General features: G+C 36.6%; 2 protein-coding genes across 6 annotated transcripts in view; one reads left to right on the top strand and one right to left on the bottom strand.

Annotated features, from left to right (window-relative positions):
• MAP4K3 (mitogen-activated protein kinase kinase kinase kinase 3) overlaps positions 1-16828 on the bottom strand; it is a 145638-nt gene that overhangs the window by 124201 nt on the left and 4609 nt on the right. The gene's annotated exons all lie outside the window — the stretch shown is intronic.
• On the top strand, positions 2090-2566 carry LOC117032927 (cytochrome c oxidase subunit NDUFA4). Its single transcript, XM_033124667.1, has one exon. It carries the CDS (start codon positions 2149-2151, stop codon positions 2395-2397), a length of 249 nt encoding a protein of 82 aa, XP_032980558.1. The 5' UTR covers positions 2090-2148; the 3' UTR covers positions 2398-2566.

Below are 16828 nucleotides of genomic sequence, written 5' to 3'. Positions count from 1 at the left end.
CTGACCAATGAAATCAAATGCTAAACAGGCTCTGGTGAAATAGAATAGATTAGATGTTTCTGGCATGTTAATAAAGAAATTCCTTCAACTGATTTGGTTCTTGACTTGGTCAGCAGCCAGCTAAACGCCTTTGCTAACTGAAATTCTGACCCACTCCTTTCCCCTCTGTGCAAGAGACATATGTAAAGAGGGTGAGAACCACATGCTTCTACCAGAAGGAAAAACTAATCTTCTGGAAATTATGGTGGAGTGGTTGAGGATGGGAGGAGTTATCCATGCTTTATTCCACATTTCAAAAACATAAACTACTTTCTTCAAAAATATGTGTATAATCCCAATTAACCAGAGGAAAACAAACCTTCTCCTTCAGTAAGTACCCAGTTCCATTTCTGCATGCTTGTGATTTTCAGGAAATATACTCTTTTTTAACCACCATCTACTCTCATATCCAGAAGGATACTTTGGGGATTTTTCTCATATTACTGAACCACTTCTGACCCTCCTTCGTTGGCAAAAAATAATACTTTAAAAAAAAAATAGAAACAAGCATGACAGATGTATAGCTCCGTGTTTTCATACACCTGCTTTTCGCAGTGTAGCCAAGTGCATGGACTCCACAGGAAGACGGTCTGGGTTCAACTACTGCTCTGCCATGTACTAGCTGGGGACCCTCGGGCAAATCACTACATAAAGCTCTTTGTGTCCTTCCATTCTCATCTGTAAAACAGCGGTAATTAAAGTTCCTACATCATAACATGGATTAAAACTAAAATTGGTTATTACATGTAAAAGTTCACAGAACAATGCTTAGCACGTGGTGTATAATTATGATTATTATTTCAAAGAGTCAATGAGCAACTTAAAGAAAGTACTAGAACAGTTTGGTTTGAAAGCATGTAAAAGAGAATTGTGACAATTCCTAAAAAACTGTAGATATACCGAGACTGAACAAATATGAAATGGATGGCAGCGGATGGCAGCGGATGGTGGGAGCCAGGTTTCTCATTACTGGAAAAGGAGGCTACAGATAAGCAGTGGGGGGAAGGCTAGAATGAACCATGTGGTGTTAATGAGATTCAAGCATCAGTATGAACTCATGTTTAGCTTCAAATATATATAGTAGATGGGTACAGAAATAATGATAGATATATATGTACACATGGATTAGTAATATATACATAGGCATATACACGTATTTCCTAGCTCCATCTACTGAGAGGGCCTAGAAGTAATGCTACATCAGTAACAAGCACATCCAGAGCCCTTATCTTGGTTTCTTATACTATTCTCCAAGGAACCAGGGATCCAGAGAAATGGCTCATTCATTAAAAGGCTGGGGACAGGGAATATACATGATAAGCCTGAAACATCTTATCTTACCAGAAAGTAAGGAAGTCTTAAAAACAAAATGATGGGGACACATCAAAATGACACAGGAGACAACCTAAAAGAGGTTCCAATGGGTAAACAATTGGATTATAACCCAAAGTATAAATATCCATAAATACTGAATATAAAATAATTCAAAGGCAAACAAACAAATCTCTGTATGGAAGAATTCCAAGTAATTTATATAGGTTAACATCACTACTAATAAGTCATGTTAATAGTATGGATACTTTATCCTCCCCCAAATCCATAACAATCTAAACATGGAAAAACATCAGGCAAAGCTAAATTGAAAAACGCTCCAAACTACCTGATCTCCTCAGACTGAGCAGAGCACTCCTCAGGCTGTGAAAGTCATCAAAAACAAAAACTCTGAAACTGTCAGAGACCAGAAAATTCTGCTTAAAGAGACATGATAACTAATTGTAATGTGGTATCCTGGATGAGACTGTGGGACAGAAAGTGACATTAAGGAAAACTGGTAAAATCCAAATAAACTGTGTAGTTAATAGTGATGTCAATGTTGGTTCCTTAGTTGTGACAAATGTACCATGTAAGGCAGGATGTTACCACAAGGGGAAACGGGGAGGTGTATGAAGAAATTCTGCTATCTTTGTGACTTTTTATAAATTTAAAACTACTCTAAAATAAAGTTTATTTTTTTTAAATCTTAAAAAAATTAAATAGAGAGACTACCTATTCCTGGGCCTGGTAGTTTTGTTTTTCTGTGCTTGGGGACCCCAGCCCACTGCCGCAACCATGCTGCGTCAAATCATCGGTCAGGCTAAGAAGCATCCAAGCTTGATCCCCCTCTTTGTATTTATTGGAGCTGGAGGTACTGGAGCAGCGCTGTATGTCATGCGCCTGGCATTGTTCAATCCAGATGTCTGTTGGGATAAAAAGAATAACCCAGAACCCTGGAACAAAATGGGTCCCAATCAGCAATACAAGTTCTACTCAGTGAATGTAGATTACAGCAAACTGAAGAAAGAAGGTCCAGACTTCTAAATGAAATGTTTCACTAAAAAGCTGCTTAGAATGAAGGTCTTCCAGAACCCATCCGCACAATTTTCCACTTAACCAGGAAACATTTCCCCTCCAAATGCACAAAATCATGTTGGTGTGTTATGTTGGGGTTTACACTGATTAATAAATATCTGAAACTTGAAAAAAAAAATTAAATAAACAATTTAAATAAATTTTTACATATTATGAGTTTAAGATGAGTTTAAATCTTAGGTAAAGAAAAAGGTATTTGTCTCCCAAAATAGCTGATCATATCAGATAAATGAATAATTTCTACAATGTTGCTTAAAAAAATTAGATCTCATAAGGTTAGTTTCCAGAATTTTCTAAAGCCCACCAAAGTAAGTTAAATTGTATTTTGAAAATACTTTGTCTAAAATCTTATAAAACAGCTGATTTAAATTTCAGACCTTTTATATGATTAGTTCTTTTAAAAGCAATATAGGTTATGTTACAGATATATATTCTTTAAATTTTAATTCAAATGTTGCATTATATAGCATGATAGAAACAGCTAAAGAAATCTCAACACAAACAATACAAACCTACTGTAAAAATAGCAATTCTGCCCAGTAATTTAACAGAAACCTTCAATTTTGGTTTTTGAAAGGGAAAAAAAGAGTTTCTCAAACCTCATGTAACCAGTTTCCCAAAGAAAAGAATGTCAACATTCCAAATCAAAACATCTTATGACTAGCAGATCCCAGTAGTGTTAGCGAATCAACTGCACTAACCAGAAACGTGAGACCCTCAAAAGAAAAATGTCAACATAATGACTATGAAATAAAAATGACAATGGCTGACATTACTGTTCAAGCTGAATGACATTCAAAAAAGTAAACATAATTCTGTATGGGACCCATTTCTGCAAAAGGCTTTACAGTCTCAACTCAATGCTCTTTGAAGGTTTGGGATTTGGGTTTTTATTGAAGGAAGAAAGGGTGGTTGGAGCATGGGGTAGGGACAGATGCAGCAAGGAACAGAGAAGGAAAAGATGAACAAGTTTTAACAATGTCATCGTCCATCTGGTTTCCTATCACTCAGCACTTCCAGTGCTTTCTTATTTCCACCAACTCTGTCACCTCCTAAGAATGACACGGAGGGCGAGGAGTGTATAGGGACAGTGCAAGATAATAAGTCACCTATTCCAGAGGCACTGAAATGAAAACAGGAATCCCAAAAGGATGTGAATGATGTATAGATGCTGAGCAAAAACTCTGGTTAACAACTGAGGGTAATCTCTATCTCTATTTACTCCATTATTCTTCCCTGTTTCAACTACAAAATATTCAGTAACTCGTAATACCAAACCTTTTCCCAAAGACTGTAACTTTCACATGCATGTGTCCTTACAGCTTAGGTCTTTTAAATCATATTTCACTCATTCACTAACACATTATGCCGCAAAAGAAAGACTGAAACCATGATTCCTGAATTCCCTCAATTCCTTGGATACTAAAAGTGAGGAGGAAGTTCGGTAATAGCTTTTCTTCCTTTGCAAACTCTGTGCAAAAGATGTCCCTTCTCTTGGCTCCATCACTGAAGAATTCTTGTCCTCGTATGCTTCTACTTTCTTTACTATCTGTATCTCCCCACTGGTCCCTTCAAATCTGCTAGTCTACCACTCTGAGAGTGGGACTGCGAAGGGGATGAGAGGAATGGGATGACAACTTCCTAATAAATATATTACCTCAATCAATCTGTACAAAATCTAACTACACATGTTTGCTTCTCTCAACTTTCCCATCTCTCCAGGCCATCTAGGCCCCAAACTTCCCGTCATTAATTTAATTCACATCAGATTATTCACTCTTGGACTCGTGCACCATCTTTCAGGTAATCTGAAATATCAGACTAAGGATTAATTGTCTACCCGACATTACACCTACCTATCCCCACAGGATTATGAAGTGTCCCTGCCAGCAAGTAACTCTTCATCTACACTTCCGTTCAAACATCTAAAACGGTTCCCTTATTTCTATCATATTTATTTATACCCTGGAGACAGTTTTTCAAGACATATTTTGGTGTCACCTACATTTCCACAGCAAAACACAGCAACTGCAAAGTATGGGCTCTGGAGTTAAGACTACCTAAATCCAAATCTTGGCTTCACCACTTATGAAATGTATGGCTTTAAGCCTACTCTTGACCTTTTTGTGCCTCAGTTTCCACATTTGTAAAACGGAAATAACAATGCCTGCCCTATAAGGCTGTAAGGAGGATTAAAATGAGAATACCTGTGAAGTGCTTACATAAAACCATGCCCAGTACATAGTAAGTACTCCATAAATTTTCTATTATTATAATTATTGTTGTTATTAATATCAATACTTCCCATTATTCTCCAACACAAACCATTTGAGGTAGTTTGACATGTTTCCTACATGATCCCCTCTTGCTTTTTCCTCTCCCCTCAGGTCTTCACTATATGTGTGGTTTAGATTTAAATAGGTGAAGTGGAAACACATTGTATTTGAGGTAAATATTATAGGTTTTCATTAAGGCCCAGCTTTCATTATGTCTCTTCCAAAAAGCCTTTCTTATTTGGCCATGGACTGCAATCATTTTCTGATCTTCTAAACTTTTATCAAGAATCACATAATTGGGGGCTGGCCCAGTGGCACAGGCGGTTAGAGCTCTGTGCTCCTAACTCCGAAGGCCGCCGGTTCGATTCCCACATGGGCCAGTGGGCTCTCATCCACAAGGTTGCCAGTTCAATTCCTCAAGTCCCACAAGGGACGGTGGGCCACGCCCCCTGCAACTAAGGTTCAGCACGGCACCTTGAGCTGAGCTGCCACTGATCTCAGTTGGTTGGAGTGCATCCTCTCAACCACAAGGTTGCCGGTTCGACTCCCGCAAGGGATGGTGGGCTGTGCCCCCCCTGCAACTAGCAACAGCAACTGGACCTGGAGCTGAGCTGCACCCTCCACAACTAAGACTGAAAAGACAACAACTTGAAGCTGAATGGCACCCACCACAACTAAGATTGAAGGGACAACTTGACTTGGAAAAAGAAAGTCCTGGAAGTGCATACTGTTCCCCAATAAAGAACTGTTCCCCTTCCCCAATAAAAAAATCTTAAAAAAAAAAAAATAGAATCACATAATTGAATACACAATCACAAAATGCTCCATGTTATTTAATGCTATAATTAAAATTACTTGGTACTATCCTCTTATCTAGTCTGCCATCTCCTTGAGAAGAGGGATCATTTCTTCTGGTACAAAGCTCAGCATAGATGCTCAATAAATACTCCTGAGGGACATACTAAGAGACGACAGCAATGATGTGGTACTAAAAGGAAGCTGCAGGCGCAAACTCCTCTACAATAGACTACAGAAGACATCACCATCTCCTCTTACCTTCTGAATCACTTGTAATCAGGATTCTTTGCCAACCATTCCAACTACTCTAGAAAACAAGCAAGTACATCCTCCTAACTAGACTCAATGGACTCCTAGTCCTTCCCTCCCCTAGTCATCTGCTGTACCTAACTCCAAACCACAACTTTTTAATAACCTGAAACTATCTGTGCTTGAAAGGTTACATACCACGTAAGGACACCAGAAGAAGACGGCCATTTATAAGCCAAGGAGAGAGGTCTCAGAAGGAACTAAGCCTGCCAACACCTTCATCTTGGACTTCTAATCTCTGGAACTGTGAAAAAATAAATTTCTGTTGTTTAAGCTACCTACCTGGTCTGTGATATTTTGTTAAGGCAGCCAAATAGACCCATACAAATACAACCAACTGATCTTTGACAAAGGAGCAAAGGCAATTAAATGGAAAAAGGATGATCTTTTCAATAAACGATACTCAAGCAACTGTGCATCCACATGTCAAAAATAATAATAATAATCTACACACACAGCTTACAACCCTCACAAAAATTAACTTCAATGGATCACAGAACTAAATGTAAAATGCAAAACTATAAAAGTTCTAGAAGATAAGAGAAAATGCTGGTTACCTTGTTTTGGTTTTGGCAATGAGTTTTTAGATATTGCACCAAAGGCATAATCAATGTAAAAAATAATCGATAAGCTGGACTTCATTAAAAACTTATGCTCTGCTAAAAAACGCTGTTGAGAGAATGAAAAGACAAGCCACAGATGGGAGAAAACATTTGCAAAACATGTATCAGATAAAAGATTGTATCCAAAACATACAAAGAACTCTTAAAACTCAACAATAGCAATCCAATTTTTTAAAAGGACAAAAGATCAGGACAGATAGAAAATATGCATATGAAAAGATATTCAACATCATATGTCACTAGGGAATTGCAAATAAACAACAAGACCAACACACACCTATTAGAATGGCCTAAATGCAAAACACTGACTACAGCAAATGCTAGCAAGAATGCAGAGAAACAATAACAGGATTCATTACTGGTAGGTAAGCAAATGGTACAGCCACCCTGGAAGACAATTTGGCAGTTTCTTACAAAGTCAAACACAGTCTTACAATACAATCTAGCAAATGCACTCTTTGGTATTTACCCAAATGAGTTGAAAAAGTTATGTCCACACAAAAACCTGTACACAAATGTTTTGTTCAGCTTTATTCATAATTACCAAAACTTGAAAGCACCCAAGATGTCCTTCAACAGGAGAATAGATACATAAACTGTGGTACAACCATACACTGGAACACTATTCAGCAATAAAAAACAAATGCGCTTTCAAGCCACAAAAGACATGGAGGAACCTTAAATGTATACTGCTAAGTAAAAGAAGCCAGTCTGAACAGGCTACATATTATATAATTCCAACTATATGACATTCTGGAAAAGGTAAAACTATGGAGACAGTAAAAAGATCAGTGCTTGGCCAAGGGTAGGGGTGGGAGTAGGGAGAGCACAGAGGCAGAGCTCAGAGAATGTATAGGACAGTGAAAATACATTATGAGACCATAATGAGGGACACGTCATTACACATTTGTCCAAACCCACAGAATGTACAATACCAAGAATGAACCCTAATGTAAACTACATTTTAGTTATTAATAATTTATCAATATTGGTTCATCAATTATAATATTAATGCAAAATGTTAATAATAGGAGATATAATAGGGGAATTGTGATAGTGTTTGGAGATGAGGAGATGATTAGGGTGAGATGAGATCACGAGGCTGGGATACTCATGATGGGATTAGTGCCCTTATGAGAAGAGACCACGGAGCTTGCTCCCTTGCTTTCCTGCCATGTGAGCCCACAGTGAGGTAGCCATCAACATACTAGGAAGAGTCCTCATCAGAAACCAACCATGCTGGCACACCTTGATCTGAGATTTACTGTAAGTAAACTTCTGTTGTTTAAGCCACCTAGTCTAGGGTTACTTGTTTTGGCAGCCTTAGCTAACAGAATCAAACTAACCAAATATGAAATAATTTGAGTATCAAAATAAATGAGAGTAGTGACTTAGAACCCATGAATAAAATAGGACTCCGTAAGTCCAAAAATAAATAAATGAACAGGGAAATAAAAGCTCTTCCTTAATAGAATGTCAACCAATAAACTTGAAGAAATTAATGGAGTTAAAAAAACACTATTTTGCAACCCTCACAGCAATAATTCAAGTAAGACTCATCAAAGGGTGCTAAAACTAATGGGTGAAAGATGAAGGAGATATTATACAGTCTCAGAATATCTCCCCCCAAATTATTAATCACAAAGGGAAACAAATATAACTCTATAGAGAAGAAACCTGGCAGAATGCATGTTAACCAAGTGATCAAAGCTAACATTAATAATGGAATAAATCAACATCATGTACTTTCTGATATGAGTCCCTGAGGACACACCACCACTTATACATGTTTTGGCAGAAATGTGTAACCTGAATTTAAACAAAAGGAAGCACCATTCATACCAAACTGACAGTCTACAAAATAAATTATGTGTACTCTTCAAAAATGTCAGTGTCTAGATAAGGGCTGAAAAACTATTCTTGATGAAAACAGACTGAAGAGTCTTGCAAACTAAAAGCAATGTATGATCCTGGATTGGTTTCTGGACTAGAGGAAAAATGCTGTTATGAACATTATTTGGACCATTAATAGAAATGTGAATAAGGTCTATAGATCAGATAATAGTATTATGTTAATATTAAAATGTCCTGATTTTAATAATTATAATGTAGTTTTATTTCAGTTTTATTATATTTATTTTTGAGAAATACTCACTGGAGTGTTTATGGGTAAAGGAACATGATGTCTGTAACTTACTCTTAAATGGTTCAGAAAAAAATAATATGTACATAAAGAGAGAGAAAGAAAGAAAAAACACTACTAAATAATGCTCAACAGGAAGAAGAAAATTGAACCCAGAAAGAAGGCGTAAGATGCCAAGAAATAATAGTGAGCAAACAAATTGAAAACACATATGGGTAAACATAAAAGAGCACTGTCTGTATAAAACAATGATAATGAACACTAATCTGGAAGATTTAAAAACACTGTAGGACCAAAATAAGAGATAACAACATAGAACAGGAAGGCAGTAATTGAAATTAAGCATTCTAAAGTCCATGACCAGAAAGAGAAGAGAAATATCGATTAACTTTATTATGTATGTTGAAATTTTAAGGTAACTTCCAAAGTATAAAAATAAAATGTATAACTTTTAACCTAATAGAGAGGAAAGGGGGAAAGGAAACAAAAGAAAACTCACCGAATACCGTCCAAATAACAACTAAAGCAGGTTAGAAAGACAAGACTGGCCCTAATGAACTTGGAAGATATTCTATTGTAAATCAAATGAGTTCACATTCTTCAACTGGCATTTGTCTGTATCTTGCTATTTGATACATTCACATTTCCCAATATGGACCCTTACTTTAGTCAGAATGGTTATCTATTACCTCTTTGTCCACTTTGGTCCCAGAGCCATATTTTTGTCCCTATCTATTCTTGGAATGGCTTCCCTCACAGTTCTCTACAAATGCAAACACAGTATTAATCTTTAAGTCCCAGGTCAAGATATGCTCTTCTGGAAAATCTTTATCAGATGAACCCCAACTCATCTTTCTCTTACATTGAATTTCTATAGAACTTATAACATGCTACTGTTCTTTTAATTGTTAAAATGCACTCTTAGAAATGTTCTTTAAATATTCTGTTTCGGCATATTTTGTTTCCTCAATCAGAGCATAAGCTTCTTAAAAATCAGAAAAAAATTCTTTAGGATATCATAAACAATAATCTAGTACAGTATTGTTTATTTTTCACTTAAGAATGAAACAAACCTTAAGTTACTTTTCTTTAATAAGCTCCAAAATAAAAATTTTGCAAAACATGCACACTATTATAAACACATATATTTCATATGTAAAACTAAATCAAGTTTCTAATGACTTTGTTCTAATCTTTAGATAAGAAAGCTAAAGTACGTAGCTTTTTAAATAGTCATTTCCCGTTTTCACTTTTGCCAATTTTAAAAGCGGTCCATATGTTCAGGGCTAAAAATGTACAACGTTAAGTCAAAGGAAGTCAGACAACAGTAATACAGTGAGGATTTTAATAAAAACTGAAAATGTAGCTCACATTCCGATTACCATACCACCTTGAAGAAACATTACATAATAGTCATCTTTTACTACAATATTAGTTGGGAAAAAAAAAGCTAGGGGTAAAAGTTATAAATTAAAAAGACTAAAAGGCAAAACATTGATGAGATAAATTAAAGACCTAAATAAATGGAGAAATGCCTTATTCATAGATCAGAAGACTCAATGCTGTTAATATCTCAATTTTCCACAAATTGAGCTGTAGATCTCACACAAACCCAAAAATATCCCAGTAGGCTATATATGTGATAAAATGTCACAAGATCATGCACAAAGACATAAAAAAAAATGAGCACATGTATAAAGTGGTGAAGCTTAAGGGCTAGTTGATTGCAATGTGCCAATCAATCTCCTGAATTTGATAATGCTCTACAGCTATGTAAAGATGTCCCCATGGGGGGAAGCTGGGTATTGGGTACAGGAGACCTCTTTGGTACTTCTTGCAAATTCCCATGAGTTTGTAATTATTTCAAAACAAAATTTAAAACAAAATCTCAGGAGGCTTTTTCATATAACTTGAAAAGCTGATTCTAAAATTTACACAGATAAAGCAAAGGACCTGGAATAGGACAATTTTGAAAAGAACAGAACAATAAAGTTGGAGGACTCACTACCCGATTTGAAGACTTTCTATAAAGCTACAGTAAGACAGTGAGGTACTGGTGAAAGTACAGCCATACAGTACAACAGAACAACACAGAGTCCAGAATATATGCATCTTAGTAAGGCCATGGGTTACACACTTGTATATATTAGTATGTCAAAACTCATCCAACCGAAATACACAAGATCTATGTATTTCACGGTAAATAAACTATAATTTAATTTTAAAAACATACAACAGCATACAAGTTTTGTAAAATACTTGTCTACAAAAAACTTGGAAGAAAATATATCAAAATACCAAGAGTATTCTCCTGGGAGTTAAAGTATTGATTATTTTTAATTGTTTTGTTTAGTTGTCTCATCTACTTTTTCTTTTTAAATAGTACATAAATGTCATAATCAGAATAAAACAAGAAACTTTAAAAAAATACATGCCAGAATAAAAATAGTCTAGTCCATATCCTACTGTTCTACTCACTGATTCCTCACATCAATTACCCTCCAACTCTGCAGGATTCTTCTTCAACAGGACATATGCTGGTAAACTCAGTAAGAGCTGGGAGAAAGGCACTAACCTTCTTCAGTTTCCATTAGTCTTAAAGACACTGCTAAAGAATTACTATTCTCCTCAGAACAACAAAAAACAAGTTATTCTTAGTGTTTCTTTAGTGTAACCACAGCAAGAAAATAATGAAACCTTACAGATCTCTATTTTCTAATAAAACATCCAAACTTCATCAGAGCTTCCCTTTCTCAACTTTACTGTCTTTGTAACTAACATCATTCTGCAACTATGAGTATTTATTTATTTGAACAAATATTTATAAAGCAATCAGGCGTAAGACTGTGATGCCCTCTTTGAATCATCTTTCTCCATCTCCACATTTCTCCATAAAGCTCTGTCAAATTTTTCCCCAAGATGCTTCTCCATCTGCTTCTCCCTTTCCATTCTTTACTTCTATTTGTCTTGTCCAGCGCGTCACCACTTACCTCAGTTTACTTCATATAATCTTCTAGCACAATTCCGGGATTCTTTTATGAGGGTCAAAAGGTCAAAACTATTTTCACAGTAATACTAAAATGTCATTTGCCCCCTTTTATTGTGTATTGATACTTGCACTGATTGTGCAAAAGCAATGGTGGTCAAACAGCACAAATCAAGGCAGCAGGATTCTTCACTGCCGTGCACTCAGGAGTAAAAAAAAAAAAAAAAGCCTGTTCATTTCACTTAACAATGCCCTTGTTGAAGCATACATACAATTAATTTTATCACATTTTGACCCTTGTATGCATGTCATTTTAATATTCTGTTTGATGAAATGCTGGATACCAAAGTGCTATGGTTGTCTCCAAGACTGAGTTGCAAATTGAACTAGCTACTTTTTCTACAGATACCATTTTTACTTGAAAGAACGGACAAACTGATTATTCATGCCTAGATATTTGATATTTCCTTGAAAATTAACTAAATGAATTTGTCACTTCAACGAAAAAATGTACAGCATTTGTTGCAAGTGATGCATTTAGTAATTTCAAAAAGAAATCTGAATCTTGGAAAACTTTCGTCAAACCTTAAGACTTTTCTGATGAGAAGAGTGATGATTTTTTCTATTGTATAATGAAATTGGCAACTTTGGGAAAATCTGGCTAACTCAGTAAACCTATATTTTCCAAATGACTCATGCATCCTGTTAAAAAAGGTCATGCAAGGGTAAAAAAGATCCATTTTAAGACCAAGAGAGACCAATAATCAGCATGTTAACGTAACAACAGGAAAGGTTTATTGATATGGTCTTAGATTCCATATTGCAACTAACTTTTAATTTCCCCTTTCCCCACCTCCCCCCACCTCCCCAGTTCAAGATGTTGCTTCTCAGTCTAGTTGTGTAGGACACAGGTCCCTGGCCCATGCTGGTATTATGAGCCTTGCGCTCCCCCGGCTGAGGCAGTCGGTTGCCGGTCGGCGGTCGGCTCCTCACAACAGCTCTCCCCAGCTGCCGGCCACTCACGCTGGCTGCTGGACACTCATAACAGCCCACGGCAGCCCACGACAGCACACAGCAGCCCCCGGCAGCTCACGCCAACCTCCAGCAGCTCAAGCCAACCTCCAGCTGCTCACGGCAGCCCAGCTCCAGGGAAAGCTGTTGTTCACAATCTTAGCTGTAGAGGGCGCAGCTCACTGGCCCATGTGGGAATCCAACGGCGACCATGGTATTAGGAGCCCGGCGCTCCAACCACCTGAACCACCGGGCCAGCCCACAACTAACTTTTAAGAAGCTACCAATTGTCGAGTTGTGGAGAAACATCAGAAGAAAATAACCACAATTATCCAAAGAGGCTACTAAAATATTTTCCTTTGCCAAATACATACATGTGAAAGACCATATTTTCTTCATGTATGTCAACAAAACAAAATATCCCAATAGAATGAAGGAGAACTGAGAATCTGCTGTCTTCTATTTAAACAGATAGTAGAGAGATTTGCAAAATATACACCAATGCCATTCTCCTCACTAAATTTTTTTGTTTGGAAAATAGTTATTTTTCATAAGAATGTCACATTTATGTTAACATGTAATAGGTTTCTTATTCCTTTTAATAAATTGACATTTTAAAAATATCTCAGGTATAATTGCTAACATAGTCAATAGCAATAGATATAAACTAACAAACAACTTTGGGGTTCTCAATAATTTTTAAGAGTGCAAAGGGGTTCTGAAACCAAAAAGTTTGAGAATTGAAGATTCTATTTAGCAGATATTTCTGCTGTTCCTCTCTGATCCATTCTCATTATGATTTTCAGAATAATCCTGAGCACTTTGAACATCATTAGTCCTTGTACAAAAGCCTTAAGAATTCCTAAATATCCTATCGCTTCATATCTAAATGACTTCACCTGGCTTTCAAGCAGTTTACAAACTGGCACTACCTCATCTAGCAAATCTTAATTGTCCCCGCCCCCCAACACAAGCCTTCCACGTTAGTTGGTCCTCTCTTTTAGTCTCCAAGCCTTTCTCCCAGTAAACTCACCTGGAATGGCCCCGTCCACACCCCATTCACCTCCTCTGCTTTCCTCCTCTCTTCCTGCCTCCTCCAACCTATGTACATTTTACCCATCCTTACGGGCCAGAGAGCAAAAGGGACAGTGCTTTGACTGTTAAGCTTAACATTTTGTAGGCAATGAAGAGCAGATTCTTTGAGCAGGGGAAGGTGGATGATTTACACACAAAGAACTTGCTTACTACCTCAAATTTGTAAGCTGAGTTTAAACAAAGTAATACCTAAATTTATGGTCAAATCTAGAGTTTAAAAACTCAGGTAGGCAATACATTGTCACATTAGGAATCCAAACCTATAATCTCACTTCAAGGCAGCTGAAATTCTGAAACGTGGCATCATCTTCCAGAACAAAAAAACAATGGTAAGAAACAAAGCTAAAACAGAAAATAAACATGATTTCTTCTCTTGAACCTAAGGCCTTTTGGTATTGGTGAATAAAGTTTTCTTCCTAAAAGCCAAACTTAATTGCATTTTCAAAAAATCAAAATAAAAGTAATATGTAATAGCTACATATACTTACTAGTCACTAAAGGTCTTTAGTTTAAAATGACAAAGTATCTTCATGTGCATATAATAGTTATAAACACTGCTTAATATGTAGAAGATACTTAAATTAAGCTTACTGATTATATTAGGTTGAATAATAAGCCACAATGCTTACTTCATTCTGTACCCACTCATGCCAGAGCTCTAGATCAAGCCCAATGCCACCTCCTCTGTAACAACTGCTGTGATTTCTCCCAACCAGAAACAAAGATCTCCTTCCTCTGAAAGCATTCAGCACACGTTTTTTTTTCCCCTCTAATGTCAGTTCATTCATTCCACAAATATTTACTGAGAGTCTAATATGTACCAGGCACTCTTCTAGGTTCTGGGGATACAGTAGAACAAAACAAAACCACTGGCTTCCTGGATTCCCTGGATTCGCACTCTAGTGCGGAGAGAAAGGCAATAAACAAATATCAGGTGATACACACTATAATGAAAACTGGAAAGAGTAAGGAGCAGAGATGAATTTTCTATGAAGCTAACGAAACTTAAAAGTTCAGGACCCCTCACTTGCATGGGCCTCGAAGAGTGTTGAAAAGTCACTGGGACATGAGGCCTAAGTTCGGTGACTTGCTCTGAAAACCAAATATCAAAGCCCATATCTTTCTCTTTTTATGTTACTATTATAATTACTAACATCCTTGTATTAGATATAAAGTTGGTAGTACTTGGGGAAAAAACTTACTGGGACACAGAATGTTACAGATGGGGAGAAACAGCCAGGTTGTCAACAGGAAACATTTTATGAGAGCATTTCTGATTAAATGCCTACAGAGATTTCAGAGGAAAAGGATGACAGTGTTTTGTTGGAACATCTTTTGTCATTCTAAATACTTTCATACCTAATTTTTTATTCTAATCTATTTGTTTTCTTAATGAGCCCCTCTCCCCCCAAACTATAAACTTCAGGCCTTTACAAAATCTAGATCCATATCTGGTAAAGAAAGAAAGTGAGGGCAGGGTGTTGTTTTATAAAAACACTGAGCTGAGACATCTGAGCTGAGACCTGAGAAAAATGAAGCAGCAAATCATACAGGCATTGGCCGAAAGAAGAATTCAGGCACAGACAGCAAGTGCAAACATCCAGAGGCAGAATCCTGAGGGGCAGGGTAGGTTAGGAGGTCAGTAGCAGGAGAAATATTTAATAATAAATAATACTAGATACTAACAGCAATTAACAATTACTGAGTATTCTGTGTCAGGCACTGCCCTAAGCAGTTTTCTAAGCATCTCCATTTACAACTGAGGAAACAGAGGCAGAGAAAGACCAATTAAGTAATTGGCTGCTGGGTGGTGAACCTAAGCAGAGTGACTCCAGAACCCGGCACTAAACTGGCTATGCTATAGAGTCAGTTGTCCGGATAATGCATGGAATGTCTAGATAATGTCTCGGACAGTAAGAGATTTAACACACTAGAAAAGAAGAAATCAACAAGCTTTTGATCTCAAACTAGGATAACTAAAAGTAGGTACACATTTTATGTCCCTGTAAATACCTAGTACCAAGTCTTGGTATTTTTGCTACTCCACCCACACATTTCCACTAACACATTTCATTTCACATTATAACGATTCAATGTAGGATGGTTGTTCAGTGCACTCTCAAGAGAACCACCAACTATTCATTCTCAATACAAAATAATGCATTAGATTTTCTTGCACAAGTAAATGTATATATACGCAGATCAAATCTGGGAGGTAAGAACTTCCTTCAGGGAATCAGATCCATATCAAAATCAGATAGCCTGGAGTTCTTTTGTTTTTTTAAAGTGCTCTAGAGAAATTATCCCACAGTTTGTTCCATTGTCACTTGCATCTGAAACAACTATTGCTGAGAAATTCTACCTTAATTTACCTTAAATATTCAAGCTATCTTTCCAAAGTTTAGGACCATTTCCTCTGATTGCCCCTTTAGACTTCATTCTCCATGGAAGTCGAAATGAGCATAACCCAAATAAACATGTTTTATTTTCCTTCAGCAGCTCTTTTCTAAATGCTTAAGGTCTTCACGTCCCTCATCAGAGGTGAGGTTTCAGAACTGAATTTTCCAGAAGTATTCTTATAAATCCTGACTATAATAAAAGAATTGGTGTTTGATATTATTCAGAACACCTTGAAAGATGCAGTTACAAATAATTCACTAAATACTTAACACATATATTAATTTCCTGGTTTCATTGCTCAATCTTCAATTTTTCTCCTGTCACTTTCACAGAGAGTCCAAGTGTAGACTACAAGGGGAATTCTACTTTGGAGGTTAGCAACATTGCAGCCTCTGCTTCAGAGGAAATGGCCTCTAAACACACATAGATAAAATCAGTATCAACATTTCCAAAGCATGTTCTACAAGATACAAGACACTAACTAGTTCTAAGGACAAGCAATATTGCTATAGAGAAAAAGAATCCCATATCGTGTTTCCCTGAAAAGAAGACCTAGCCAGACAATCAGTTCTAATGCGTCTTTTGGAGCAAACTTTAATATAAGACCCGGTATTATATTATATTATGTTATACGTGGTATTATATTATATTATTATATTATATTGTATACACGGTCTTATTTTACTACAAGTAAAATAATATAGTAAAATAAGACTGGGTCTTATATTATGTTTGCTCC

This window comes from Rhinolophus ferrumequinum, chromosome 13 (genome assembly GCF_004115265.2).
Source record: "Rhinolophus ferrumequinum isolate MPI-CBG mRhiFer1 chromosome 13, mRhiFer1_v1.p, whole genome shotgun sequence".
In the NCBI taxonomy this organism is placed as follows: domain Eukaryota; kingdom Metazoa; phylum Chordata; class Mammalia; order Chiroptera; family Rhinolophidae; genus Rhinolophus; species Rhinolophus ferrumequinum.
The sequence above is the reverse complement of the archived record's forward strand: the minus strand, read 5'-3'. Positions and strand labels throughout refer to the sequence as shown.